The sequence below is a fragment of the Cyprinodon variegatus genome, unplaced genomic scaffold, assembly GCF_000732505.1.
Source record: "Cyprinodon variegatus isolate N-32 unplaced genomic scaffold, C_variegatus-1.0 Scaffold639, whole genome shotgun sequence".
NCBI lineage: Eukaryota > Metazoa > Chordata > Actinopteri > Cyprinodontiformes > Cyprinodontidae > Cyprinodon > Cyprinodon variegatus.
Genome location: NW_015151092.1, coordinates 268563 through 281136, shown reverse-complemented (window position 1 = coordinate 281136; position 12574 = coordinate 268563). Strand labels below are relative to the sequence as shown.

The following is a 12574-nucleotide window of genomic DNA, read 5'->3' as shown; positions in this document are numbered from 1 at the left end:
GATATTTCTCTCCATGGTGGTATCACAGCCAAACAGGAACAGACCAGATGAAGCTGCTATAAGAAAAAGCAGAGAGAGCATAACGTTAAAGATTGAACTAAGAGATTCTGATAAGTGGGTGAATAGAGATAGAATGAAGCAGAATGATGAAATAGTGATCCCTATGTCCTCCAGAAGTCTAAGCCTATAGAAGCATAACTATAGAGATAGCTCAGGATAACCTGAGCCCTTCTAACTACGGTATAAGCTTTATCAAAAAGGAAAGTTTTAAGCCTACCCTTAAAAGTAGACAGGGTGTCTGCTTCACGGACTAAAACTGGTAGTTGGTTCCACAGGAGACCTGTTAATTTATTTTTCAATGTTTCTATGCTTTCTGCGATTTATTGTGATGGGTAGTGTTGCCAGAAATTAGAGTCGTGTGAGATTAGTGTCACTTTTAATTTATAATTGATATGTAAAATAAAGAATTAACTTATAATTCTGTACTGGTTACTGTTAGAAACAATAACTTTTCCTCCAATATAAAGGCCAATATAAGAATAAAAAAGTACAATGAGTTTCTGCAAAAAAAAACCCAAAAAACGATGTGAACGTTGGAACACAACAAAGAATTTCCAGTTATGGTATAAACTGTTTCCTGTATACTGACTTTACCTCTAACCTGAACATTAGGTTCAGCAGAAAACTAGAACAATGGAGTTTCCTGTGAAAAAAAGAGATTTAACATAGCATACATGTGTTTCTTTGGCACATTTGTGCTTAAATAAGGTTTTTCTTTATTTGGTAAATTAACCAAAGGTGGGTAGAATAGTGAAACAAATTTTACTCAAGTTAGAGTGCCATTAAAGATGGTATAACTCACAAACAAGTAACGTAAAACTACTTGAAGAAGTTGATTATTTGGAAGGCAGATTTGTCAAATAAATACAACTTGTCACTTTCATTACCTGTAATACGTAGAATAGAGATAAAACAAAGTTGCAGATGCTTTTACCTACATATATATTCTGTATAGTTATGTAGGAATAGGATCACTGCATAGCCACCATGACGACTGTGGGTAAATATGAGATGGATGAATTTGCTGAATGTTTTGTCACAGCAGAGTTTTATTTCACTACCTTCCCTTTACAGTAAATCACATGTCACATGAAATTCCCAGCTCTATATAAATAGTATGAAATTTACTGACACTCGAACTCTGAAAGGCTCAAACCGCTGGATCGACCAGTGTCTAGTTCACAGAGGAAGGTGTGCCAGAAAAATAAACAGCCACAGGAATGTTACTGAGGAGACACATCAACAATAGCTTTTAATAAATGAGCTTTTAAAAAGGATAAATGATTCCCACGCATTAACAAAACTAGAATCAGTCTACATGAGAATATCCTCACCCATATAGAGTCGTTTGCACGTATATTTCTGCATAACAGTGACTAGAATAAAAGGTGCAGGCGCTCACGAGGACTTCATGGGACTACGTTTGTAATGTTTTTGTCGAACACAGAAGAAAAAGAACAAGGGGATTTTGGATACAGCCTCTGCGTTTGCTCCTTATTTTGGAAACAGTCGCCTGCCCTCCCAAAGAGTTGCATGGCTAATTTTAGAGAAAGTCTTCTCACCTTCACAGAAAGGCTTTTCTTAACATTTGGCCCCTCTCCTAAATGGAAACTTTGATATTGCACCTCTCTCTTCATTCTCTTGTGTCTTTATTTTCATGTTTACTGCCAACAGATGATTGCAGAGGTGAAGTACCTTGACGCACACGGTATCAGTCCCCCTTTGTTACTATACATGCAAACTGGTGAAGATTCTCAGTCATCCAGGTCATAGTCATATCAAAAAAGTAAAAAAAAAAAAAATAAAAAAAAAAACTATCCATTTTCCGTTTTGGTTCACCCTATATAGCCTCGAACTTAACACCATTTCTGACATTTTCTAATTCAAAAAGCTTCCTGGATGGGAAGCGAAACGTCTTCAAACTTGGAAACAAAGTCCAGTGGATTGTTTTTTAACTGTTTGGAATATACATGTTTGGAATATACATGCAACATGGAGCTAAACTGAACACATTTTATACAAAAAAAGAAAAGTTTTCAAAATATCTCCAAGTAAATTCAGTGTTTATTTGATGTCTCATAAATTAAGCCAGTGGAGGTGGATCTAGCAAAGGCCTTCCCTAAAGCTGGATTTATCTTTCCTTGCTTCTTTGTGAAATTCCCTGGTGGTTTCCTGACTTTTCTTTTTGGAAAAAAATTCTGAGGATCTTGGTCACATGTTTTTCTATCAACAGAAGCCACTATGCTGGTGTTCCTTTCCAAGCAGCAAAGGCCAACGGTGCCTCTCCTCTTAGAATGGAATGTTGTCCTGCAAACACATTTCGATCCTCCTACTCTTCTATAAGAGTAGGCAGTCATGTTCCTCTCTTGCCTTTAATCCGTCTGCACCTGTAGACTTGATTGACGAGAGATAATGACGAGGTGCTAGTACCTCAACTGGCTGGATACCTTTTGCAAAGAAGACTGAAGAGAGGGGAGAAAGAAACTAAAACAAAGGGAGAAACCAACAAATTTCTTAAACTTTCAATATGTTTTTATCAAAACAAGAGGAGCAGCTTACCCAGGAGCTGAGCTGTCCCATCTGTCTTCAGCTCTACAGGGATCCGCTTGTTCTCCCCTGTGGGCACAACTATTGCCAAGCTTGTATCTTGAAGTCAGCTAACTCCACAGGCGGCAGCAAAGAACCTCTGCGATGCCCGGAGTGTCGCGAGATCTACGAGGGCGTTAATTCCCTGCAGAGAAATTTCAAACTCTCAAACATTGTTGAGGGTTTCCAAGCCTCGTCAAACTCCCAGAACATTTATGAAGAAATCCGGGACATAACTGAACCGGTGGTGGAGGATGATACCATCGTCTGTGACCACTGCATAGATCATCAGTCTCCAGCGGTGAAGACCTGCCTGAAGTGTGAGGTGTCGCTGTGCTCCAGGCACCTCCAGAAACACAACGAGAAGGAGGCGTTCAAGTCCCACTCTCTGGTGGATCCTCTGAAAGAGTTTGGGATGAAGGCCTGCCCGGTTCATAATCTTCCACTTGAGTACTTTTGTTCCAATGAGATGATGTCTCTGTGTGCCACATGCTTCATAGAAGGCCATCACCAGAACCATGATGTCCTCACCTTCAGCGTGGCAGAGGAAGAGATGAGAAGAGCCCTGGAGAGCCGCAACAAGGTAGGCTCTTGTGTTTTGGATGCAATCATTTCGACATTTGCATAACATTTGATTACTATTGGAAATTAAACGAACAATAAAGGAGAATGCACTGGAAAAACGATCTAGAAATTTAAATTAAGTGTATTTATCCTTAATTTGAGTAGGTAAATTAGATAGTTTGGCAATGGAATGAGTATTTTTCCTCTTAAAATAAGATAATCAGATAATATGCACTTGAACTAAGATAATGCATTTGTGTTTTCTTATTTCAAGTGTTAATAGTCTTATTCAATAAAATAAAAATATCTCTTTTATGTCCTCAATCCAAGATCAAATACACTTATTTTAAGAAAAAAATGACTTATCTAGATTTAGATTTTTTCCAGTTTGCTAAGTGTTAAAAGTGTTCTGTCGCCTAATTCCTGTGATTAAAACACAAGTTTTTGTAGGAAAGAATTCTACACTGATAAATAAGTAAATTGCCGATGACTTGCTGGATTCTGATAGACTGGCTTGTCAAAAGGTTGCTGAGCTTGAATGACAAGAATATCAAGAGAAAATGAAACGTGACCTCTATGAAGTCCTTAAAACTTTACTGATGGGAATGTAGTTTGCTTGGTGTTTTGTGATAGATGACCGAGAACAATGAAAAAGATGGGAACATTGTGATTGCTTGTGACAGTTCTCAGTTCTGCATGACTGACTCAGAGATAATACCTTTATTTACCTTTATTCATTTAACAACACCTCTGTTTTCCTCTTTTTTTTATGCACTGTAACAAATTTGCATCTATTTGTTTTACAAGAATATATTTCCATTCCGACAAAGTAAATGTCAGTCTGTACATGCATGTCTGCAGGTGGTTAGCAGTCGACTGCAGCTGACAGAATGCCTCCTGCAGAAGACAACGGAGGATCAGGGAGCCTCCGAGGCTGTCGGGGAGAAAATGGTCAACAAGGCGGTCTCACTTATGGATAGCATGGCTGCAATAGTGGACAGGTAAGACACTATACATGCAATTTGAAAATATTGGCTGTTTAAATAGTCTATAAATGCATAAACCGGAAGTTTCAATGGTGATGCTTAATTAAACTTTACTCTTTGCCAAAAAACTTTGAGCAAAGTGCCTGTAACAAAATGGGCACTGTGATGCAACATGACTTATTTTTGTCAATCTACCACTAGACTTTCAGAATAAACGGTCATATCCTTCCATTTTACTGCCCAATATTTTGGAAATTCAAATTCGCTGACATAAAGTGTTTGCCTACATGCCGATATCAAACTCAAACATTCCCACAGACCCCAATATTTAAGAACTGCAGGCCTTCCCTCCGATATCATTGTTGATCTAAGATTTCTTTATGAGATTTCTCTTGCAAAAACTATTTTTGCATTTGAGAAAGTTGCTAGAAAAATCATCAACTAATCTGCAAAATAAAATAGTACAACATTAAAAGAAATTAAGTTGTATGATTCATAAATCACTCAAAGGCAGAGTCCAGTTACACTCTGCTGAGTCACAGCACTCCCCATTCAGAACTAGTCAGCAAGAGTCTCCCAGGAGCTTCTCTCTCATTCTTATATCATTAATATAGTTAACAGAAGCATGAATGTATTTTTTTAATGGTATTAAAATATATTCATGCTCATTAGCAAGTGTGATTGGTATTCATCATCAGCTTATCTGATTGTCTGTTGTTTCCTGAATGAAAAGTTCTTCACCAAAGTTTGGATTGTAGACGTAGATTTAACTGATATATTTCCAAACTTCCAAAAAAGTAAAAAAAAAAAAAAAAAAAAAAAACAATCCACTGGACTTTGTTTTTCAAGCTTGAAGACGTTTCGCTTCCCATCCAGGAAGCTTTTTCAATTCAAAATGTCAGAAATAGCATTGACTTTAATGCTCTTATACAGTAGACCATACATAGAGTATATATACACAGTAACCCCGTCTAGATTCAAAACAAATCTTACTGTTTTCTAAGGTTTAAATGTTTATGGCAGGTTTAAGCTGCCGCTTTTATAACTTCCAATATGAGAGAGCTGTGGTGCAAGAGATTAAATAGCTTGTCTGTAGACAGGAAAAACTGGAGAGTTTAGGTTTAAGTCAGTTATTTTTAGCAAAGCCCTGATCTACAGTACAACTGCTGATAGAAATTACTTATTAACCTATTCACTACTAAACATGATCGTCTAAGTAAAGCAAAATGGTCAACTGCAGCCTTGGTAATCTTCATCCATGCAGATTAGCAGGCGGTTTACAGATTAAAGTAACAATACCACAATTTCCAGGACAAAGAAGCATAACAATGACTTAATTAAGAGACCAAGGTCAAAATTTCAAGAAAGGACCTGGAACATTTTAAGACAGTGGTTCCATGTTAGTTGTTTTATGGGAATATGGTCTTAATGTTATTGTAAACTGAAAGCAATGGTGTAATCTTTAAAAAGCTACCGTTTCATAGCACTTACGGTAAGAATATGTATGCTTTACTTACCGGTAATAACTTGAAAAGCAGGTTAGGCTTTGACAGATAAGGTGCACACCCATTTTGGCACTTCATGCTTATCACAATGACGTGTGCAGTTTAGCTGTCCACTTCACTTTTGTTTGCACCTAAAACTTGTTATTTCATTCATCTGATAGTTTAATTTAGTATTTAATCAGAGAACCTACATATATGTAGCACCAGCTGGTAAAGTAACAACAGTATATTTAATAATTTAGTGTAAAACTGAAGAGCATGCCAGGCTTCCTCATAAGATACTGATCCCAGGTGACAATAATAACATATTGATGACATGAATTGAAATGTAATGTCTTCAGGTACAGGGAGCGGCTTCGTATGCTGCTGGAGGAGGAGAGATGTCAGCGCCGCAAAAGCTGGCAGGTTGGAGTGAGTGCCCTGGAAGAGCAGCAGCAGCAGCTGCTGGAGGCTCAGAGAAGTGCAAATGAGGCCCTCAGTGAGAAAGACTCTTTCACCTTTATACACAGGTAAAAAAAAACAAAAAACAAAGGCATTCCTACTTTTCATGAATTCATTCACATACCGCTTTGCAACAGCATTTCTGCTACTCACACCTGTAAAATTTGTCATATACTGCCTTTGTGTGTTTTATATGGATTCTGTACAATGGACCAATACAAAGTGTTCTACTGTAAATTAGGTTTAAAACCTTCAGCCTATTAAGAATTAAATTAATTAATTTATTGTTTGCTAAATTATTAATCTTAAAGATCTAAGGCTGTGTGAATGGTAGAGCTACTGTTTATTTGTTTATGTATTGGTTTTTCTTTGACCCTCCACCTTGTCAGTCCGCCTCCTGCTGAGATTAACAAGTAGAAGCAGCTGATGAGGTGGATGTGATTGTTTGTTTGAAGGAGTGAGGAGTGCAACAGTTTTTTCACACTCATCACTTAACATTTATATTTGAATTTTTTTGTAAGTCAACTCTGAGAATATTTCTTTTATTATTTATAAGTAAAGAAAACACCCCTTTTTGAAACAAGAAAATTCTCCACGAGTGCTTTTTGTTTTGTGAGTCGAAAAACCTCCTCCTAAGACTACTCTGGCAATTTTTTGATTTTTTGGGAAACTATTTTGATGCAAGAGTAGGTGTAACAAAATCTTTATTCATAACATTCTGGAAAGTGTGTAATGCATATGTATTTTGTAATCTTAATCTAATATCCTTAGATGCTACTAAATTAGGAGTGAATCTGTTAACTGGGGAGTGTTGGCCCAGTGGTTAGTGCAGTGCATTGTGCTCAGAGAAGGTTGCAAGTACCCAGTTCAATCCTCACAGCCTGCACACTGGGTTCCTGAGCAAAACCCTTAACCCTTGTGGGATTGCCTTCGAGTCAATGAGTCGATGCAATCAACTGGTTTTCCTTTGATAGAAAAATTTTGAATCAATTTGACTGTATGATCTGGTAAACTTTAAAGTGCCTTAAGATGACGTGCTGTGAATTGGCCCTGTATAAATAAACTGAATTGAATTGAACTGAACCCCACACTGATCCCGGTCGCCACACAATGGCAGCCCACTGCTCCCCAAAGGGGATGGGTTAAATGCAGAGGGTTAATTTCTCCATTGTGAGATCAACAAAGTTCAACTTCTATCAGTAAAACTATTAATTATGCATTTAAAAGCATGCATAGAAAAGTAGCATGAAGAATGTCATCAGATGCATTAACCACAAACCAGGTTAAAACCATGGCAACTATGTGAAAGATGGTACTCTTATCAGACGAGACTAAAAGAAGACCTTTTGGCCTGGTTAAAGTAATTACTAGACACTTAAATGACCGCAGACCCAAAGTGAGAGATCTAGCTTTTATAGATTAAAAAAAAATCTTATATGGAAGAACAGTAACCCTCTACGTCACAGTGAAAACATTATCAACATCATGAAAAATGGTGGTGGCCGAATCATGAGGTAGGAATGTGTTTCTGTAGCAGTGACCTAGAGACTTATAAGGGTTTATAGGAAGATGGATGGTAAATGCAGTTCAATCATGTTAGACAGACAACTTAAAACAGAGGTTTGCTTTCTGGCTGCATTAAGAAAGGCAATCAGTACAGCATTAGCATGTTTTTAATCAATCCAAGCTTGAAAATTGTGGTTTGTGGATGCAATCCTGTCTCTGTTACCGTCAGCTACAAAGAACCATCATGATTCTAGTTTCTTGATTTGCAACGTTAGTGGAGAAAAACCCAAAAATGTACAGTAACTGCAGAAAAATGGTGATCTAAAAATTCCATTTGTATGAAAATTCAAATTCTCATGTGTGAAGGCCTGATGCATATTTCTTTTTGCATTATAGAAAAATTTAAAGCAGTTTTTCTTCTTTTCTCTCCAGATTTATGATGATTGAACAAAAGTTGAGAGATGTCGTCACAAGCAATATTTCCAGCTCCATTCCTTCAAAGGTTGCCCTGAACGCCAAGCGTCTCCAAACAGGCCTCAAAACCAACGACTTCCGTACAGAAATGGTCCGTCTCCTTGACACTCTCCATATCCTGCTCAACCCGCTGGAGGTCACGTTTAATGTCTGCACTGCCCACGGCAGCTTGTTGGTGTCCAACGACCTGCGAACAGTCCGATACAGCAACACCAAGCAGGCCTACATTGAGCACCCAGAACGTTTCATGAGTGCGCCTCAGATCCTTTGCAGCCAGGGTTTTTCAGGAGGCACTCATATCTGGATGGTAGAAATGGGTGTTAACTGCATGTGGTCCCTTGGTGCATGCTACAAGAGCATCCCTCGCCGTGGAGACCACAGTCGCTTGGGCCACAACGCAGTATCCTGGAGACTTCAGTGGAAAAATGGCAAGCTTACTGTGTGCTCTTCGTCAAGCAATGCTTCACTGGGAGAGACTCTCCAACATCCAATTAAGATTGAGGTTGCGCTTGACTATGAAGGAGGAACTCTGTCTTTCCATTCCATCAGACCTCGCAGGGAACACCTTCACACCTTTAAGACTGTGTTTAAGGAGCCAGTTTATCCAGCTTTTAGTATCCATTCAAACACCCCAGAGTCATGGATCACTCTGCACGGGGAAGTCTAAGACCACCCTTTAAACCTTTATACCTAATGCATAGATGTGTTTGTTTATTTCTATTGTTACACTTTCCCCGGATCTCCAATATCACCAACTTTATTCCAATTTTTGCCATGTAAGCATTTTAAAGGCCAATTTATGCTTCTGGCGCATGGCCTCTGCAACCATCAAATCTGCGCAACCACGCCCCCAGAGGTTCTGCAACCGTCGTTGCGCTCTTCAACAAAATCCTGACTACATGTCGCAAACCCGTGCAGAGCTCAAGCAGAAGTGCACAGACAAAAACCAGCTGTGATTGGTCCTTGGTATGCCTTTCCGGCTGTCTGTGTGGTTGTCCTTTTTAATACGGTGCCGGGGCATGCCATTTTTAAAAAACCGAGGAGCCACTACAAAGGACAACTATGACGAAAGGTTAATTCGAGGAGGTTCGGAAGTAAAATTACCTGTACAATCCCTCAGACAATTTATATATAAATGCCAAGGTCTCTGCCAAATCGAAGTTCTCGCGAGTTCTCTAATAGGCTCCCCCTAGCGCTTTGCCAGGAAACTTCTGTGCGTCCTTAGAAATTCCAGACCGACGGTGCAGAAGCATACCAGCAAAACTGGTTCGCGACCAGACCCAAGTGACATTTGATGTGTGCGGTTGCAGAAGTATAATCTGCCATTAAGCAGTCCCGGCTTGGCCAAAACCTTAACCACCAAAACAAATTTTTGAAACTGATAAAAACATGGTGCTTTGCTTGGTGTGAATACCATAAACCAAGAGGTTTGTCATCTCCTACCACAGGCTTGTATTTTTGCGGATGACACTCAAATATTTATTAATACCAAGTTCTTCACACTGATACCCCACTTCCTAACATGTCCTCCAACACGACCTGGATGTGGACCTCTAAGCCCTACTCCAGAGTACTTATGTCCAGATTATTTACCGTGGTATTTGAGGCATCTAGAGGAACAAGGATGTTTGAAGTCCCTGTGAAATTCTGAACTTTTATTCCAGGCTAACTTAATATCCTTCACAGAAGTATACCTATCCCACCTGAGAAACACTTTGACTGCTCCTTACAGTAAATTAGCTCTTACTGAACCCAGTTTAGGGCTGATCCTTGCCTTTGCTGGATTACTGCAGTTAAGTCCTCATGAGGACTTCCAATAGAGGCCTGGCTAGTCTCCAGTATGTCTAAAGCTCACCTGTTAGTCTACTAAGCCTTACCAACATATCACCTCCTCTCTCATAAATACCCACTGGCTGCATGTCAAGTACCACATAGCTTACAAGATCTTCTCACTTGAAAAATCCCTGTGCTCTAAATCGTAGGTGCCTGTCAGAGCTCCTTTGCCATGCACAGAGTAATGCAGAAATCCTCAGCTATGGGTCTACTTTCTGTCTCTTGCAAAAACTGGAGTTCTGAAGATCAGGCTTGGGCATTTCTCAAAACTATCTTCTTCAATGAGGAATTAATTATACATTTGAAAGTTAATTCCCTCTCTGTTAAACATCCTTGAATTTCTTTCTATATGAATCTTAGTTCTTCTTCATATTGTTTATATATAGTAGCATGATTTATTTGCATTTAATTAGCATTTTATTGAATCCTATGAGACGTTACCTGTTTAGTTTACAGAACAGTCATGATAAGGGTGTTTTTGTGGCCTACATACAGTATGACATGGGTGTTTTGTAACTGTTACCACATTTGTTAAATATATTCACATTAATATGATGCAGCTGCATTGTGTGTGTTTGCCCCTATGATTATGATTTTTATTTTTTATTTTGAATACAGTAAAAAAGAGAAGGCTGACATTTACACTAAAGTTGAGACATGTTTTGTGTTTAGGGTACAAATAAATTATTTGACGCAAAAAATAAAGCTTAGAATGGTTGCTTCTGTTTGTATGTTACTGTGTGTGTCACTGTTTTTCCGAATCTAAAGGACGCATTTTTATATGTTAAGCCAGCCTTAGGAAGCAAGAAACTTTGCATCTCCTTAGGATCTCTTATTGCCCTTGGGTTCAAAAGAAACCTTCAATTTACACAAGACAAATTAAGGTTTTATATACTTACAAAGAATAGCATTTGGAATTAAAAAAATATATTTACAGCTACATCTAATTATATTTTTTTCCTGCCTTTGTCTTCTTTTGCATAAATAGAATGTAATGAAAGTTTCCAGTATAAATTATTTATCTGAAATTATTAAACTTTGTTTTTAAACTAGTTAATAGTGATATAAAAAAGAATAGAATAGAAAATCCCTTTATTACCCCACAATGGGGGCATGTATGTACAATGTATATAATTTAGGTGCATAAACATGTTTATTTTTGTTTTTCAACAGATGAAATGGATGCGAAAACACCTTACATTATTCAATTAGAAATTTCCAGTAATTTTCTGACTTGCATCTACAGCAATCTCTACCTGGGGTTATTGTAATACCTAGATCTGAGCAGCAACTTCTGAAGAAAATCATTAAACCTGGCTGTGATAGGTTTGCCTTGGGCAGGCCATGATGACATGCATCTTCTTAATGAATTAACTGTGAACAGATTTGGTAGGTTTCACTAAAAACTGCAAACCAATGAGGTTGATTCTAGATCTATAAATGTTCTGGATGTTGCTTTTAAATAATGTGTTTAACAAAGCATCCATTAATATGCCAGGCTTTTAGCCAGTTTGAAAGAATTCACTGGGTTAGATATGAATATGTAGTTGATGATATATATGAAATATCAATGAATATAAAATTAGACAATCTTTGACAGTCTATACAAAGGTGAAAGTTGCCAGTCATATAGTTGCATGCATTGCATAAATATGTTAATGAATAAAATGTAGAGAAACATTATTGTCTGATATATATATATATATATATTTTAACAGTTTTCACCAACTGAGGAAATAATCTCTATACTTAGAACAATTGTGTCCAGATATGATCTTGAAATGATTATCCATGCCTTTATGTCTTCCAGTTTAGACTACTGTAACAGTCTATTCTCGTGTCTAAACAAAAACGAGTTGTCTCGTCTTTAGCAGGTGCAGAACTCTACGGCGAGGTTAATGACTCGTAAAAACAGAAGGAATCATATTACGCCGATTCTAAAAAACTATTCATTGGCTCCCAGCCTCCTTTTGGCAGTGTTGTATAAAGTACTGAAATCTCGGAGTCAAGTAAAAGTATAAGTACCTCTCCAAAATATGACTTTGGTAAAAGTCCAAGTTACTGACTGAAATGTTACTTGAGTAAAAGTCTTAAAGTATCTGAAATGGCTTGTACTTACCGGTAAGTATAAGAATCACTGTAAAAATAGATGTACTCAAGTAATGTAGTGAAAAGTATAAGTAAAAAGTAAGTGCAGTTTGAATGACATTTTTTTACATTTTGGTAAACTTTGAAGGTTAAATTTGCTTAAAATAATATACACAACCAAGTGTAGGATAAACTTAGACTGACTTTGTGAAAAAGACTTATTCTATTGGTGTTGATGAACAAGAACAGGCAAGACCAGACTTTGTAGTCAGTAGGTGGGGTCAAAACACTTGCATTTCTCTTGCTCGGTTTTTTTTATTTATTTTTTTACTTAGTAACTAAACCAAACACTGAAAATGTATAGGAGTAAAAGTATGCAATTAAGTTTGTAAATGTAGTGAAGTAAAAGTGAAAGTTCTCAAAAAAAATGTATACTCTTGGAAAGTATAAAGTACTCCAAAATATACTTAAGTACAGTAGTGAAGTATTTTTACTTTGTTACTATACAACACTGCGTTTTGTTTCCAGTTT

The 12574-nt window shown here is 37.5% G+C and overlaps 1 protein-coding gene across 1 annotated transcript; it reads left to right on the top strand.

The window, feature by feature from the left end:
* The first annotated feature begins 2426 nt into the window (after positions 1 to 2426).
* Positions 2427 to 10818, top strand: LOC107096642 (E3 ubiquitin/ISG15 ligase TRIM25-like). Its single transcript, XM_015393393.1, has 4 exons — positions 2427 to 3229; positions 4072 to 4211; positions 6043 to 6210; positions 8081 to 10818. Exons 1-4 carry the CDS (start codon positions 2588 to 2590, stop codon positions 8787 to 8789), a joined length of 1659 nt encoding a protein of 552 aa, XP_015248879.1. The 5' UTR covers positions 2427 to 2587; the 3' UTR covers positions 8790 to 10818.
* Positions 10819 to 12574: the final 1756 nt, after the last annotated feature.

What these genes read in the sequence shown, in the direction of transcription:
- LOC107096642 (XM_015393393.1), top strand. Translation starts at nt 2,588, where the DNA reads ATGTTTTTATCAAAACAAGAGGAGCAGCTTACCCAGGAGCTGAGCTGT. An exon ending in CCCTGGAGAGCCGCAACAAG is followed by an intron (nt 3,230 to 4,071) that starts GTAGGCTCTTGT and finishes GCATGTCTGCAG; the next exon opens with GTGGTTAGCAGTCGACTGCA. An exon ending in ATGGCTGCAATAGTGGACAG is followed by an intron (nt 4,212 to 6,042) that starts GTAAGACACTAT and finishes TAATGTCTTCAG; the next exon opens with GTACAGGGAGCGGCTTCGTA.